This window comes from Mesocricetus auratus, unplaced genomic scaffold (assembly GCF_017639785.1).
Source record: "Mesocricetus auratus isolate SY011 unplaced genomic scaffold, BCM_Maur_2.0 Super-Scaffold_100007, whole genome shotgun sequence".
Taxonomy (NCBI): Eukaryota; Metazoa; Chordata; class Mammalia; order Rodentia; family Cricetidae; genus Mesocricetus; species Mesocricetus auratus.
This window is the reverse complement of record NW_024429191.1, coordinates 68,627,109-68,643,860: the sequence shown is the minus strand read 5'-3', so window position 1 is coordinate 68,643,860 and position 16,752 is coordinate 68,627,109. Positions and strand designations below refer to the sequence as shown.

Here is a 16,752-nt window from a genome sequence, read left to right as displayed (position 1 = left end):
CCGGTGTATCTGCTCTGCTCAGGCAGGACAGGGTCTTCCAGCTGGGGATGTTAGCCCAGTGTAGCAGTTTTGCTCAGCAGGAGGTTTCTTGGGCAAAGTTGCTGAGAGTGGAGAGTGGAGAATGGAGAGTGGAATGTAACAACTCTGCTCTTCCAAGGGAAGGTTTTCCAGACAAAAGTGTTACAGCTCTGCTAACTCTGCTCTGCCCAGGGTCGCCTGTGCTCCGCCACCTCCGCCGCAAAAGATCTTCACCCAAAGCTCATCAAAGGGGTTTATTGGGAGGAAAGAATCCAGGAGAGTGGCTGTCCTTTGCCAGAGTGACAGAGGACAGCAGACACAGGGTGTATGTAGGGCTTCCAGGGTGGGGATTGGTCAGATTTTAGTGCTGAGCTCAGATTGGCTAGAGCTCTGCTAGAGGATTGGTTAGTTTTCTGCACAGGATTAGGGTCAGATTTGGCTCTCGTTTTCAGGGCCAAAGTGTGTTTCTTTCTCTGGTCCTTTTTAGCCTTTTGGCTCCAATTTTAAGGCCAGAGTGCATTTCTTTCACTGACTCTTATTCCAGGGACAAAGTGTGCCCCTTTGGCTCTGGCTTCAGGGTCAGGGTACATTTCTTTAGTTCTGGTTGCAGGGCCAAAGTGTGTTTCTTTGGCTCTGCTCAGGGTATTTTTTTTTTTTTTTTTTGGTTTTTCTAGACAGGGTTTCTCTCTAGCTTTGGAGACTGTCCTGGAACTCACTTTGTAGACCAGGCTGGCCTCGAACTCACAGAGATCCACCTGCCTCTGCCTCCCGAGTGCTGCAGGGTATTTCTTTTACTGGTCCCTTTTCCCTACACACACACACACACACACACATTAAATATATTTTATGTCAATAAATACCTTATAATTATCTCCAAGTAGAATTTCATGTTAACATAATTGACCCACCCACCATAATAGGATCATCTGCATACTCAGTGAAGGAGGAAATTATAAATATTAATCAAGCAAGGTTTTTGGTTTTGCTTTTAAACTATAAAGCTTGCAAGTCTCCTTCACCATCTTGTTTGTCACTAGGCTGCTCAGGAAGTACTTTTGGATAGTTCTGCTCCTTTCTCAAGTTTAAGGTAAGAACGTGTTGCTTTCCACAGCACATGAACACTAATTCCTTTGTGTATAATTGTGGCTAAGATACTCTAGATCAGCTTTCAGATGCTGCATGATTCCCACTGAATGCTCTTTTTTAACTTTTTGGAAGGAAGTACAAGAACATACTGTTTAGGTTCCATCTCTAAAAGAAACTGCTGGAAGCATTTAGACAGCCATTGTAACTTTGTACTCTTAGGGTTGCCGATTCACACATCCTGTCTGTGTGTGGGGGAGCTGCTGGTGGCAGATGCACTGCTGAAAATGGTTCAGCCTGGCAGATGCGTTGCGTCAAATAGAATTTTGCAAAACATATTCACACAATCAACCTTCTTTCATTTTCTTCATTCGGTGATATAAATAAAAGAAGAATGTTTGTAGACTGCACCTTGATTTGTTATTATTCGTAGCATGCTGCTGTCTTCAGGATTCCTCCTGAGAGCTACAAACATGCAAGTAAGGTTTGTCTCAACTTTCACTGACGTTGATAGGGATGAAGGGCGGGCATACACAGAAGAGGTAGTATTGCTGGTCTGCATTGAAAGTGATTGTGTCATTATGACTGCCATAGTTCATACTGTATCCATCTCCACCAGCACCGCTTGCAGAAACACAAACTACTGCTACAGAGAAAACAGTAGTTCAACAAAGGAAATGGCAACCACACACAATGGCTTCTGCCTGTAATACCAGCACTTGAAAGGCTGAGACAGGAGAATCTCTATTGACTTCAAGACGAATCAGTGCTGCTACACTGAGACCTTCTCTTAAAAAAAAAAGGAAATAATGTCTACAATTGCTGGGTTTTGTGTTCATTTTAATGTTTAATTTCTTATTATGAAAGAATCAGACATTTGTTATTAACTCTGCTGCTTACAATGTAATTCTGTGAATTCTATGTATATTGTTTTATTGAGGATTTTAAAGCACTTAGTAGTCACATTCCTGTTTTACATATTAAGTGTGCCCACCCCTTCAGTCTCATTTTGATCTTTACTAACTCAAATTTTTGATATTAAATACCAGGTTTTAGAAAACTGGTTAAAAGCCAAAAGCCAATCCTTACCCTAAAGCACTTCTTAGAGGGGGGAAAAAGGGTCACTTTAAAAGCTACATTATGCAATTTTTGCTGTGTCTTACAAGTTAAACACTGATACTATCTTGGCCATTCTTAATAAACCACATCTTCTGTATGGATTGACCTTGGTCATTTAACACAGAGTAAAGGATATATATTTGAATTGGAGATTTCTTGGTTATCCTTGTGAATTAATGTCATCATGTTTTAAAAGGTGGGTTGTAAATACTGATTTTTTTTCAATACAGAGTCATCTGTCTCCTTCAAGTAAAAGCATTAGTGTAATTTTTGAGGAAAATGTCTCATTTTAAATTATGTCATAAAGCATTATTTTCAGATGACACCTTAGTTAAACTCTGGAACACAAAACAAAAATTATCAAAGAAATTATCTAAGAACAAAATTTATTTTAAAAAAGTAAAATCAAATGTGATAGTAAGAAAAATATATAAGGCCTTTAGGCTCTTCTGTAATTAGGAAAAACTAATGGGAGAATTTAAAAGATATTATGAAGTAAATAGATAGATATTGAATTTATATTCAACATTAGTATAAAAAATAGAAAACATCTGTGTAATAAACTAAGGCTTATATGTTTAGTCTGAAATTTTACAAAATGAAACAAAAAGACCCAGCAAATTATTTAAGATGAAGGCTATCATTCCTTTACTTCCTTCTTATATATAAAGTCAAAATACTTCTTAAAATATGCCTATTTATTGTATAATAAACAAGTGAAAGCAGAAGTCCTATTTTGTGTGATTGAGTTCCTGTATAGCTCTACAAATATAGTGTTCCTAGGATTAGAAATACTTTTGCACAAGCGTATGGACACAGATTCAGGGTTAGCAAAGATGCACTGTTGTTGCTTTTTGTGCAGTGTACTCAAAGCCATTTCATTGCCCATGCAGCGAAAGACGAGCCGTGTTTGCATCCCAGACTTCGCTCCCACTGCTGGGAAAGAATGGACGCAGCTTCCCAGCAAACCTGCTTCTGGAATCCAAGGAGCTTGTTAGATCTGTTCGTGCCGTACTTGATATGGACTGTAAGTTATCTTCTTTTTTTTTTTTTGCACTTTTTTGATAATTTATTAAACAAAGCAGAAGAAAAAGCTCAATTCTGATAGTTTAATTGCATGAAATGTATTTGTCAGCAGTAAAATTTATAGCTACTCATGAAAAAACATTAACATGTCAATTGTGGAAGAGTATTGGCTTCATTTAAAGTGCCCAAGATGATGTCTAACTGAAGAGAGCTAATTACTATGTGTCTTCTATTTTTTCCCAAAGTATCTTTGACATTAGAAAATAAAAAGCAAAATAAGTTGTGCTAGAAACCTGAAGGGCAAGCCAGTGCTGAGAAAGGCTTTAGAAACTTGCAGCAGGTGTAGTAGCATTGGATGAAGTTGAATGAGGCCTGATGGTACAAGACCATAACAGGAGCACTTGAAAGACTGAGGCAGACCAACTACAACAGAAGACACCCAAGCAACAATGAAATAGAAAGGACTGATGAGACATAGCCACTCATGGTGGCTTCTAACTAAAATCTTAGCCCTTGGGCACCTGAGGCAGGAGGATTTCTGTGATTTTGAGCCTAGTCTGGGCTACATAATGATTACTCATACAGCCTAGACTAAGTATTGACAATATTTCTCCCAAGATTAAACTAAAGTAAAACAGCACACACACACACACACACACACACACACACACACACACACACACACACGCACACACACACCACAAACAGGAACTAGCAAGAACAGACTCGGTGGCAGTGAGCAGGTAATCAATGAAAGGGCTATAATTAATGAACCAGTCCCCTGCTCTTCAGAGCTGCTGGATTAGGCATTTCCTCCCAAGTGATGGTCGAGAGAAGCCACTGTGGGGAACTGTGGGATCAGTACTAGTGTGGGAACTGTGCGATCAGCACTAGGGATCTCTCAAGTCAAAACTGTGGTTTCAAGAGAAGCAGACCAGTTTCTAAGTAAATCCCCACCCCCAGCACAGAGCGCTAGGGGAACACCCAAGTGACTGGACGTTTCTGCCTCTCCCTCGTCATGTCTCCAGGCCCTTCTGCCTCTTCATGAGAATCTCACCTTCTAATAACTGTTTTCAACATACCATTTATTTTCATGCAATGAAGGTTATAGGTGATTCTTCTAACACTAACATTTATAAAAATCAATCATCACATGTCCAGACTGTAAAACAGAGGAAAAATAAGAGGAATGTGATTCATGGCAGACTGATCTCAACAGCTGAAGTCTTGTCCAACAGCACTAGGTGATGTGATGCTGTGACCTACACAGAGTCCCTACAAAAGTGATAGCCGTGGGGTTAGATTAACACAGACACCTGAGGTTCTCCATTTAAGAAGCACAAGTTCACTGGCATATGTGCCATGGTTGCCTAAAATGGTGAGCAACTCCTAGCAAAGTTCTGAACAAAGGAAAATGCAATGTTCTATTAATTTACTCAGTGGTACCAAGCCTGTAAAGCAAGGAGATATTTAAACTATGCAAATGTATTGTGTTCATCTAAAAACAAAATCATATTCCAGGATCATGTAGCTTAAAATTTTTTAACAGCTTGAATTTCTTACCAGATATTTGAACATCATATGAGACAGAATAATTCTTTGATGTTCAAGACTGTCAGATGTATTTTATGTTAGACTGGGATGGGATCTGACAGCCTTCCTTCAAATACCAACATGCACCCAAACACGGTGCTAAGAAATAAGGCCTCATGCATTCCTATAGATGCTCTTGTGTGGCACCATGCTTCAGCTGAAACCCAGAAACCCATCAGCCCTGAGTCACGTAGTAACAGTCCATTGGTGGACAGACCTGTAACAGAAAAATTTTAGACAAAGAAAGAAAATGGCCACCAGGTAAATGAATATATACATATATATATACATGTATTCAGGTAAATAATATAACATTCAGAACATAACTACATTTTAAAATAAAATGATTATTATACTTAAAGATATTCTATCCATTATACAAGAGGCAAAACCTAAAGAGGATTTCATTTATTCCCAAAAAGAAATATTAAATATCTTTTCCTATTACATGAATTAATACCCATTCAAAAAAGTTTCATGAAGATTTTATAAAGCACTACCCATACTAGATTTCCTAGAATAAAGCACACTTTTAATTTAATTTTTTAAAGTTTTGAGTGTCTATATTATGCAGTAAATATTTACTAATAACAGGCCCATTAAACAAAGGTGGAGACAGGCACAAAGACGTTAAGTACTGAAGTCATTCTTTAGACAGTATGTGTCAGGATGGGAATTTCAAACCTCGATACACATATTACTTCACTACACTACTATTGTTCTCCTTTCCAATGGGAAGAAACAGGTTAACAAATCCGCCTATGGTCACACCATCAATAGTAGTAAAGCAAGGATTTATGAACAGCCCGGCCTCATTTCAGAGGTTGTACTACCCTTATCCGTCAAGCTGGGAGGTCTGGTTGTTGAGGGTTACAGATAGCAGATTCTTGCAGTGGTCCTCAACCTCCTTAGTGCTGGGATCCTTTAACCCAGTTCCTTATGTTGTGGTGACCCCCAACCACAAAATTCTTTCATTGCTACTTCATAACTGTCATTTTGTTACTGTTATGAATTGTAATGTAAATATCTGATATGCAGGATATTTGATGTACAACTCCATAGGATTGTGACCCACAGGTTGAGAACCTGTGCTATAGAGGAACTTACTGCTCTAACATATTATTAGCAAGCAACATGATTGCATTGTAAATTGCACTCACTTCACAACTCTAAATATACAGACATAATAGGTACAATGAAGAAAGAATGATGAAATGGAACTTCATACATAGCGCTAGTGTTTTCATTAATGATCCTATTAATCCATAGCAAATCACCCCAAAACTTGATGACTATAGCATTTTAGTATTCTGCCTAATGGTACTGGAGAGTAGCTAGGTTTGGCTGGAAACTTTTGTTTGTTTGTTTTTGCATTTTATTCTTTTTTATTTAAACAAGCTTGCTTCACACTTCAATCCCAGCTCGCTCTCCTTCCTCTTCTCCCCCACCCTCACCAATCACCCCAATCCCCACTCCACTTTCCAGGTAGAGTGAGGCCCTCCATGGAGAATCTTCAAAGTCTGTCATATCATCCGGGGAAGGGCCTAGGTCCTCCCCCATGTGTCCAGGCTGAGGGAGCATCCCTTCATGTGGAATGGGCTCCCAAAGTCCATTCTGATGCCAGGGATAAATACTGATCTAGTACCTGAGGCCCCAAAGATTGCTGAGACCTCCTCACTGACACCCACATTCAGGGGGTCTGGATCAGTCTCATGCTTGCCTCTCTGCCAGCAGGCTGGGGTCCATGAGCTCCCCTTGTTTAGGTCAGCTATCTCTGTGGGTTTCACCACCTCTTTGCTCATCACTCCTCCCTCTCTGCAACTGGATTCCAGGAGTTCATTTCAGTGTTTAGCTGTGGGTGTCTGCTTCTGCTTCCATCAGTTACTGGATGAATGCTCTAGAATGAAATACAGAGAAGTCGTCAATCTTATTATCAGGGAGGGCATTTAAGGTACCTCTCCACTACTGCTTAGATTGCCAGTTGGTGTCATCCTTGTAGATCTCTGGAAATCTCACTAATGCTAGATCTCTCCTCAAACCTATAGTGACTCCCTCTATTATGGTATCTCTCATCCTGCTCTCCTCTATTCTTCCCCTGACTCAACCTTCCTTTCCCCTTATCTTCTCCCCCTCACTTTGCCCCAGATCCCTCCCCTGCTCCATGCTCCCTGTCCACTAAGGAGATCCTGTCCCATTCCCCTTCTCTGGGGTACCATGCATATCTCTCTTAGGGCCCTCCCTGTTTCCCAGACTCTCTGGTGGTGGGATTGTTTGCTGGCACTCCCATGCTTCATGTCTGAAATCCATATATGAGTGAGTACATACCATGTTTGTCTTGTTTTGCCCCCCTTTTCATTTCTGATTTTGTTAATTTGCATGCTCTCTCTCTCTCTCTGCCTTTTGTTTGGATAAAAGTTTGTCTATCTTGCTGATTTTCTCAAAGAACCAACACTTTGTTACATTGATTCTTTGTATTGTTTTCTTTGTTTTGACTTTATTCATTTCAGCCCTCAATTTGATTATTTCCTGGCATCTACTCCTCTAGGGTAAGTTTGCTTCTTTTGGTTCTAGAGCTTTCAGTTGTGCTGTTAATTCTCTAGTATAACTATTCTCCAGTTTCTTCATATGAGCACTCAGTGCTATGAACTTTCCTCTTAGTACTGCTTTCAGTGTGTCAGTGTGTTTGGGTATGTTGTGTCTTCATTTTCATTGAATTCTAGGAAGTCTTTAATTTCTTTCTTTCTTCCTTGACCCAGGAATGATGCAATTATACGTTGTTCAATTTTCATGAGTTTGTAGCGTTTCTGCAGTTTGTATTGTTGTTGAATTCTAAGTTTAACGCATGGTGGTCTGATAAGATACAGGGGGTCATTCCAATATTTTTTGTTCCTTTTGAAGTTTGCTATATTACCAAGTATGTGGTCTATTTTAGAGAAGGTCCCATGTGGCGCTGAGAAGAAGGTATACTCTTTTGCGTTTGGATGAAATGTTCTATAGGTGTCTGTTAAACACAATTTGGTCATAACTTCTGTTAGTTCCTTTGTGTCTTTGTTAAGTTTCTGTCTGGTGGTACTGTCTAGTGGTGAGAGTGGGGTGTTGAAGTCTGCCACTATAACTGTGTGAGGTCTTATGTGTGATTTGAGTTTTAGTAATGTTTCTTTTAGGAACATGGGTGCCTTTGTATTTGGGGCATAGATGTTCAGAACTGAAACTTCTTCCTGATAGATTTTTCCTGTGATGAATAAGAAATGACCGTCTTTATCTCTTTTGATTGATTTTAGTTTGAAGTCTAATTTGTTCAATACTAGGATAGCTACACCAGCTGTTTCTTGGGTTCATTTGATTGGAAAATCTTATCCCAACTCTTTACTCTGAGGTAATGTCTGTTTTTGAAGTTGAGGTGTGTTTCTTGTATGCAGCAGAAGGATAGATTCTGTCTTCATGTCCATTTTGTTAGCCTGTCTTTTATTAAGACCATTGATATTGAGGGAGATTTAGGACCACTGAGTGTTAATTCTTATTTGTTTTTGATTTGTTGGTGGTGGTATTATTGTTTGTGGATTTACCCCACTTTTTCTTTTGGCTTTTGGTAAGTTGGATTATCTATTGCCTATGCTTTTGTGCATGTAGTTACCTTCCTTAGGCTGAAGTTTTCCTTCCAGTACTTTCTGGATTAGTGGATATGTATTGTTTAAATCTGGTTTTGTCATGGAATATCTTGTTTTCTCCATCTATAATGATTGAAAGCTTTTCTGGGTATAGTAGTCTGGGATGGCATCTGTGGTTTGTAGACTATCTATCCAGCCAGGACCTTCTGGCTTTCAGAGTTTTCATGGAGAAGTTAGGTATGATTCTGATAGGTTTGCCTTCATATGTTACTTGGCCTTTTTTGTTGTTGCTCATAATATTCTTTCTTTATTCTGAATGTTTGGGGTTTTGATTATTATGTGGCGAGGTGAATTTTTTTTTTGATCCAGTCTATTTGGTGTTCGGTAAGCTTCTTGTACTTTCATAGGCATCTCCTTCTTCAGGCTGGCAAATTTTCTTCTATGATTTTGTTGAATATGTTTTCTGCACCATTGAACTGGGCTTCTTCACCTTCTTCTATACCTATTATTCTTTGGTTTGGTCTTTTCACGGAGTACCCTATTTCCTGGATATTTTGTGCTAGGGATTTGTTGGACTTAAGATTTTCTTTGGTCGATGAATCTATTTCTCCTAGTGAATCTTCAACACCTGAGATTCTCTCTTCCAACTCTTGTATCTGTTAGTTATGCTTGCATCTATAGTTTCTGATCTTTTACTCAACTTTTCTAATTTCCATCATTCCTTTACACTGTGTTTTGTTGTTGTCTCTATTTCAGTTTTCAAACCTTACACTGTTTGAATTGTTTCTTGCAATTTTTGGGTTGTCTTTTCTTCGATTTCTTTAAAGGATTTTCTCATTTCCTCTTTAGGGTCTCAATCATTTTCATGAAGTTGTTTTTAAGGTTGTTCTCTTCTGCTTCATCTGTGTTGTGATGTTCAGGTCTTGCTGGTGTAGAGTCCCTAGACTCCAGTGGTGTCACATTGGTATTTCTGTTGTTGAATGTGTTCTTATATTGTCGTCTTCCCATTTTTTCTTCCAGTGGGTGCAGGTGGGGTCTCTTCCTTTCCTGGTGGGTACTGGTCCGAGGTTCTCTTCCAGTGAGTGCAAGCAGGTCCAATACTCTGATGGGTCTCAAGGTGGATGCAGGCAGGTCTGAGGCATTCCCTCTCCCGGGTGGGAGCTGGATTAGCACAGTGTTATCAGCAGACTCAAGGTTGCTTGGCGAGCCCTTCCTGCTGTCCCCAGCCCAGGAGATCCCAGAGAGGGCAAGTAGAAGGAAGTTGGGACCAAGGGGGGCCTGAGCTCACCTCTTCCCTGAGTGGGCCAGGCGTAGACTGGCACTCTCAGCAGGCTCCTGGTTGTTGATCCTCTGGGGGCAAGTCGACCTGGCTGCAGTCCCCAGGCCAGGAGATCCCAGAGAGCGGCTGGACAGGTCTTAGTAAGGAACTCTAATGTGGTTAAAGTCATCTAACTTCTGACATTACAGTCTTCTGATAATTCTACTAGGCTGGACATCTAAATAGCAACTCAATTTGGGATGTCAACTCTAATACCTTTCTTATACCCTCTCCAGCATGCCGGCCTTAGGTAGGTAAATATACATGGTAGCACAAAGCCCCCACACAGATGGTTAAATGAGCAAGCATCTCCTTCTGGCTGAGCCTCAGAAGCTGCACGGCATTACTTCCCCTACATTCTGTACATCTGTACAGATTATTCCAGAGTGGGTCTAGGGCTCCACCCTGGATGAAGAGGTACCAAGATCACATTTTAAAAGAGTGTGTAGGCAGATGTTAGTTTTGTGGTCACCTTTGAAGAATATAATTTCCAACATTAGAGTATATCAGATATAATTAAGTTAGTGATCTTTGTGTCAGTTGATGTATGGCATTTAGCAGAACAGCCTGTGGTCTTTGTTTCTGTCCCTTCCCTTAATATACTACCTGATGTTTGTTTTGCTCCAATATTCCACTGTCCCATCCTATTCCCTTCTGACCTTCTCTAAGCCAGGTACCAAATGTATAAAGGTGGTTGGAAAAATGACTGAATGGATAGGTGGATGATCAATGGTAGGAAGGACAGACAGATAGACAGATGAATACGCAGATAGGAATGCGAATAAGTAGCTGTGGAAACAGAGGAAAAGAGAGATAATTTCCTCCTAATTGTCAAAACATTAACTTGTGGATACAGTGCTATCTAGTAATTAGCATTGCTTGGCTTGATGAACTAACATTCACATACCCTTTGGTAATATTTGACTTAAAAGATACATTATTGAAAATCAGAAACCATGCCTCTAAAGTACTGCCTGCTCACTTTATATGCTAAGTGTGTGTTTAAATTTTTATGTAACCTAATACATTTTAAAAATAGTTATATATCAAAAAATAATAATTCATTATATAGAGTATATCTCTATGTGTTTTAGGAAGGACTGAACCCAATCTCTTCCAATATAAATGTGTGTAGACTCGGAATTCTATGTATTAAACATTTTTATGTTTAGGTGGGAGCAGGAGAGGGAAACACCTGCACAGACATAGCCCAGTGGACATTGTTGCCATTAATTTTAATTACCTCCCTAACATTAACCATTATCTCTGTCAAACATGATTATTCAAAGAAAATATTTGAAATTCAGCAGAACTTCTTTGCAAGAGAACAGAAAACTGGCGTCTGCACTTTTTATCCTTTGTAAGATTATGTGTGCTTTGATGTTTAAAACCTGAAAACAGTTTCTACACTGACTGCTTATGTAAAGTATAGCTGCTAATGTTGGCATGTTTTGTCAGTGTTTTTCAACTTTATAAGCATAACTCTCTAGGTTTAATGAGTCTTGCTTTCTCTGTAAGCAGTGATTTTTTTTCCATGTATATAATAGGAAACAGAAAATTACTAGAGTGAGGTATCTCAGTCAGCCAAAACCCCCAACCTCAGTTCTTCTGCCTTAGCTATCTGTATATTTCAAGTTATAATTTGAAATATTCACTTGGGCAATTGCCTCCACTTTCTTTTAATATAAATATACTCTGGGATGTTACACCAATTTTCTTTCTCGAAAATCTGTAGAAGTTCTCTTGGACCTTACAGCTTGAAGACAAGCTGAAAAGACTATAGAGAGGACTGTGACCCACCAACCAGCTCCCAAATAGTGACAAGGAGACTTCTTATAAGTTATAAGTTCAGCCGATAGCTTAGACTTGTCCCTAATTAGATCTTGTCACTTAAATTAACCCATGTATATCAATCTACACTGTATCACATGATGTCACTTCACTTCCATCTTGCACCTCCTGTCTCCTCTCCGGATCTCCTGTACCTCTCTTGTGCCAAAGTTCCTCCTCCTCTTCCTTCCTCTCCCCAGAAATCCTGCCTATACCTCCAGCCTAACTATTGGCTGTTCAGCTTTTTATTGTACCGATCACAGCAATTTATTTTCACACAGTGCACAAATATCCCACAACAAAAGACAACCCTGAACCTGTTCTGGGTTCCCAATTCCTCTGAACTCAGATGAAGTCCCACTTCCAGAAATGAAGAATAATTGCATTTTGCATCCATTTTTAGAACATTCCTGAAACCTAAGCTAGGATCCCTGTATGTAGAATCCTAGGGAGCACGAATGCCTTCTACACCACTGTAGGCATCCTTGTCTGAGTGCCTGTGGAGACAAATGTCATTCCACGTAGACTGGAGCTCTGCAGTCTCTGAGCTTCCTTAGAGGTGCTCCAGGGAGCACTTTAGCTGTTCATCCACTCTGTGGGATGACTTAACCCTCAACGCTGCTGCCTCACATCAATAATTGGAGGACACGATAGAATGCGTGTAAAGTGCTCCATTAAGCAGGAGCTGAAGCTGTGCCATGTCTGGATAATGCTACTGCTGTGGTGACTGCGGGTGCTACCTGGTGATTATGTACAGCAAGTAATAGAAATTCCCTTTCTGTCTGATGTTGTCTAAAGCTTCATTCAACTTGGATCCATTTGGAAAGGAGGTAGACGAGAGCTCTTCTGAATACAAAGCATTTAACATTACTGCTTTTGAGTTAGAGTGTGATCACCGTGGGGAACTGCGGCGAAGTGTCTTCATCAGCACCTTATCTTGCAGCTGTCTATCGGTAACCAAGACGATCTTTGGTCTACTCTACTGTGTTTAGTAAAACAGCATGGAGGGAACATAGACATCTTCAGTGGAACCCTGGAAACGCTCTCCCAGTCCCCATCAATATCTGCATGGCCAATGTTCCGTGGTAACTTAAGTGTAATCTTCATGTGAACTAACTGCTGCTTCATATGTTTGATTGGCATACAGATTGACAGAATTATTATGAAGCAAAAGCAAAAACATCCAGTTCTGACTTAACTTTAAAACCTCTTGCCTGTTACCCCATAGGAAACCTTTAATAAAATGAGAGCTCCTTGAGTATCGGGTGTGTTATTGTCAGAACAAGCATTTACAGCTGGAGAGGTTGCTCAGCTCCTAAAAGCTAGGCTGAAAACTAAAGAAGAAAAATCATTTAACTTCCTGCCTCCAAGATTCTCATAGAAATGAAAAACTCCCTCTGTTGAACAGTGGTAGTTATAGGAAAACTAAGCATGAAAGTACACCAACTCTGTCCTGGATTGGAAAGGTAATGAATAAAGTACAAGACACCTGAGGGGTGAAAAACTGTTTTCACTGTTCCATTGTGATAGTAGGTGGCTTCTTTGAACATTGCAGACTTCACCAAGATTCCTTGTCAAGTAGAAGACCAAGTGGGTGTTGATCTTTTGAGAAGCACAGACACTGTTTTATATCCAACGTACATGGGACTACACAGGAATTGGTGTAGAAGGAGCTAGCACCAAGTGCACATGACTTTACATAGCCACCTCTGGTCCTAACATACTACCAACTACTCATTTATATTATTGTGTCATTCTAAAGTTCACAGTGCAAACACACAAAGCCAACCCCCATCCTGAGCTAGGCAACTCCAACAACCTGGTCATATGTGTAGATATCCAAGAAGCCCCTACATCCTTTCAATAGTCAAAAGCCTGAAGTAGAAATATGTAACACAGTTACATATATATCTCATTCAAGCTCTTATAAACAGATACATAGGAATACAAGGTTATGGAAAGGTCCACTGCAATTAAAGCAAGAAAACATAGAGGTCAAGACTTAGGAGATTTTAGAATTAAGATTGTAGCTATGCTAAAACCTTTCCAATTCGGCCTGTATGCTTAAATTGGCATTTACAATTGGGTGTCCTCTTTAAAAGATTGAGAGATGTATCTACGTAGGAAACAAGATGAATACATTGTAGCTGATCTCTTAAACTTGGCGTTTCACAGAACTGAGATGCAGCTGGGGCTAAATTTTCTACACCCACAACTACCTAAATGATGCCAGAAAAGGAAGCAAAGGGCATGGATTATCTTGTAAGGAATACACTTTCTCCTCCCTTAAATTACTCATATTAGGCATTTCAAAAAAGAAACAATTTAGGAGCCATCTGGGCCTACCACTAATTAAAGTTGAAAGTAAATATTCCCATCAACTACAGGTGGAAATGTAATTTGGCACAACAATCTTGAGAATACACACACACACACACACACACACACACACAATGGTTTAAAAGATCCTTTGAAAAGTTTTTAATGTTAAAAATGTTTTAAAGTATCACATATTTTTAACTCACTAATCTCAACTGTTGGTATTTTTACAAAGTGGGTAATAAAAGACATTTGTATAAATATTTTGATTGTGGCATTTCTTATAAAAATATGAAGGCCCAACTGTTACAAATTGGTTGACTAATTAAGTTTTACTTAGCCATCTGAAAATAAGGAGAATGTTCCCCTTATGAAGCACTGACCCTCTGATGATATATACTTGTCTGAGTAAGCATCCTCCATCAATTATGCTGTATCTATCGTTAATTAGCTATAATTTAGCTCCATTTTTAAAAATTTACTTGTATAAGTATATGTGTTTTTATTTGCTTGTATATCTGTGCACCACATGTGCATAGTACCTACTGAGTCCAGAAGAGGGCATCAGAGCACCTGGAACAGGAATCACGGGTGTTTGTGAGTTGCCATAATCGTGCTGGGAACTGGACCCACTCTTCTGCTAGAGCAGTAGAACTATTAACTGTTAAGCCCAGGATTTTAACTCTTAAAACTAGGATGTCTGTTTAGTATGCCTTCTCTTTATGTCCTGAGACAGAAACTAACCACCTTTGTCAAGTCTCAGGCCTTCTTTTCCAAGATGAAAAACTTATTCTAAGAAGATAGCTCAACTAAACAAATGTGTTAGTAAATATAGTATATAAGCTACATGCTTAAGCCAATGAGAAAATGTCTCATGAAGTGGGGGGAGAGGCAGTGGTGTAACATCTTAAATACCTTCGTGATTTTTTCCTGGAGATTCCTCCCTTCTCTGAGACCCGAAGTTCTTACTTAACATGTTCTCATTACCATCATTCTGTGCCTTGTGCTCCTATTTTTTTTCTCATTTCTCCTGATCTATATTCTAATTATTAGCCTGACTTTGTCAGAGAAAAGCACTATTCCTTTAGTGGAAGTTAGTCATACTGTGCAGTATTGCCATTATGTAGTTTGTGTGTGCCAGAGTAGTCATGTGGGTTTATTCACCTGTTTCTCTTGGAACTGGCAGGAGAGGTCTGTCTGATAGGGAGTGCTTTGTCATGTGACTGTGTCAGTGAAGAGAAAAGTTAAGCTGTTTTTGCAGAATCAATTTCTTCTCTGATGACTTTATTTTTCAGAGTGGGATATTTACGACTCTTGATATTCATAGATCCCAACCTTTTGAGAAATGGCAACATATATTCCCTTGTACTATTGCAAATTGAAAGGTTAGTACTGACTGATTCTACCAAGAAAATGCATAGGATTTAATCTTGGACAATTTAACTATTGTTAGTTTCAAGAAAAATAATGTCATTATGTGTGGTTGTAACAAGTGTTCTTCCTGCCAGCCTGGTCCCAGAGCCACATCAACCCCAAATAACACACAGAGACTCTATTAGTTACAATGCTGTTGGCCACTGTCCAGGGCTTCTCATTGGCTAGTTCTGTCTTACGTATTAACCTATAACTACATATTTATATTTATATTTATATAGGGTCTTATCTTACCAAGGATGCCAGCCTCATGCGTCCTTTCTTCCCCCAGGATCACATGGCAACTCTCCACTCTTGACTACATTTCCCAGAATCCTCCTCAACTCCTAGTTCCACCTATCTTTCTTCTCTATTGACCAACAGTGCTTTACTTATCAAGCAATAATACAAACATACACACAGAAGGACTTCCCCTATCATGTGGTGATATATTGTTTATGATTAAGTAATGCCACTGGAGATCAGAATGCAAAGCCAGTCAAACTACTCAGCTGTAGCTGAGTAGTGGTGGTACACACCTTTAATCCCAGCACTCAGGAGACAGAGGCAGATGGATCTCTGTGAGTTCAAGACCACCCAGGGCTACATGATAGTGAATCAGTCTAAAAGAGGAACAGAGCCCACGCCTTTAATCCCAGCACTAGAGAGTGTATAAGGAACTCAGTGAAGTCTCAGAGAGCAGTCTAGCAGTCTGAGATTTGGTGAGGAGCAGTGCAGTCTGAGGTTCGGTGGATTGCACCTTCAGTCTAAGCATTGGTAGAGGTGAGAACTCTCAAGTGGCTGGTTGTTTTGCTTTTCTGATCTCCAGATTGAACCGCAATGTCTGCCTCTGGGTTTTTATTATTTGTATTACAACTCTGGGTTAAATTTTAATTTCCAGAAAAAAGAAAAAAACAAACATACATCCCTTAAGAAAAGGCAATCATTTAGATTCATTGCATCCTTTAAAACTACTAAGTTTTTACAGTTGGACAAATTCTGACCTAAACACTAAAATAGTGATACAAAAAACAGAATGCCTCAAGTACTATCACATTTCCTTGCTCTCCAACAATCTCGATAAATGTACCAGGGAAAGCTGTATTAGCAAATGATCAAATAAGCAAATATCATAATCCCAGAAAGTAATAAATATTACACACATCAGAAAACCAGCTAGGAAAGTTCTTTTGAAGAAGGAAGACTGGAGTCCCAATCCAACTAGAAAATACATCTGGGAAGAGTTTCTTCAGGCCAGCAAAAGCTCTGTTGCAGTAATGACCTTGAAATATGTGAGGGATAGTAAAACTAATCTGTGTCCCCACCAGATATAAGCAAGCAGGTGAGTACCATGTGGTAAGGCTGGAGATGTAGCAACTGCTAGATCACGTACGACTTTAATTGCCATGCAAAGGAATTTGTCTT

At 39.5% G+C, this 16,752-nt stretch overlaps 1 protein-coding gene across 5 annotated transcripts in view; it reads left to right on the top strand.

Annotated features, from left to right (window-relative positions):
- Stxbp4 (syntaxin binding protein 4) overlaps nt 1-16,752 on the top strand; it is a 159,283-nt gene that overhangs the window by 92,629 nt on the left and 49,902 nt on the right. For 3 of the 5 annotated variants that reach the window (XM_040749474.1, XM_040749470.1, XM_040749471.1), the window contains 3 exons: nt 1,056-1,105; nt 3,114-3,247; nt 12,394-12,834. In XM_040749474.1, the coding sequence (XP_040605408.1) occupies nt 1,056-1,105; nt 3,114-3,247; nt 12,394-12,587 (378 nt within the window). In that variant the 3' untranslated portion in view covers nt 12,588-12,834. Of the gene's footprint in view, nt 1-1,055; nt 1,106-3,113; nt 3,248-12,393; nt 12,835-16,752 lie in introns of those variants that run through there. The other 2 variants (XM_040749472.1, XM_005075817.4) reach the window with 1 other exon arrangement.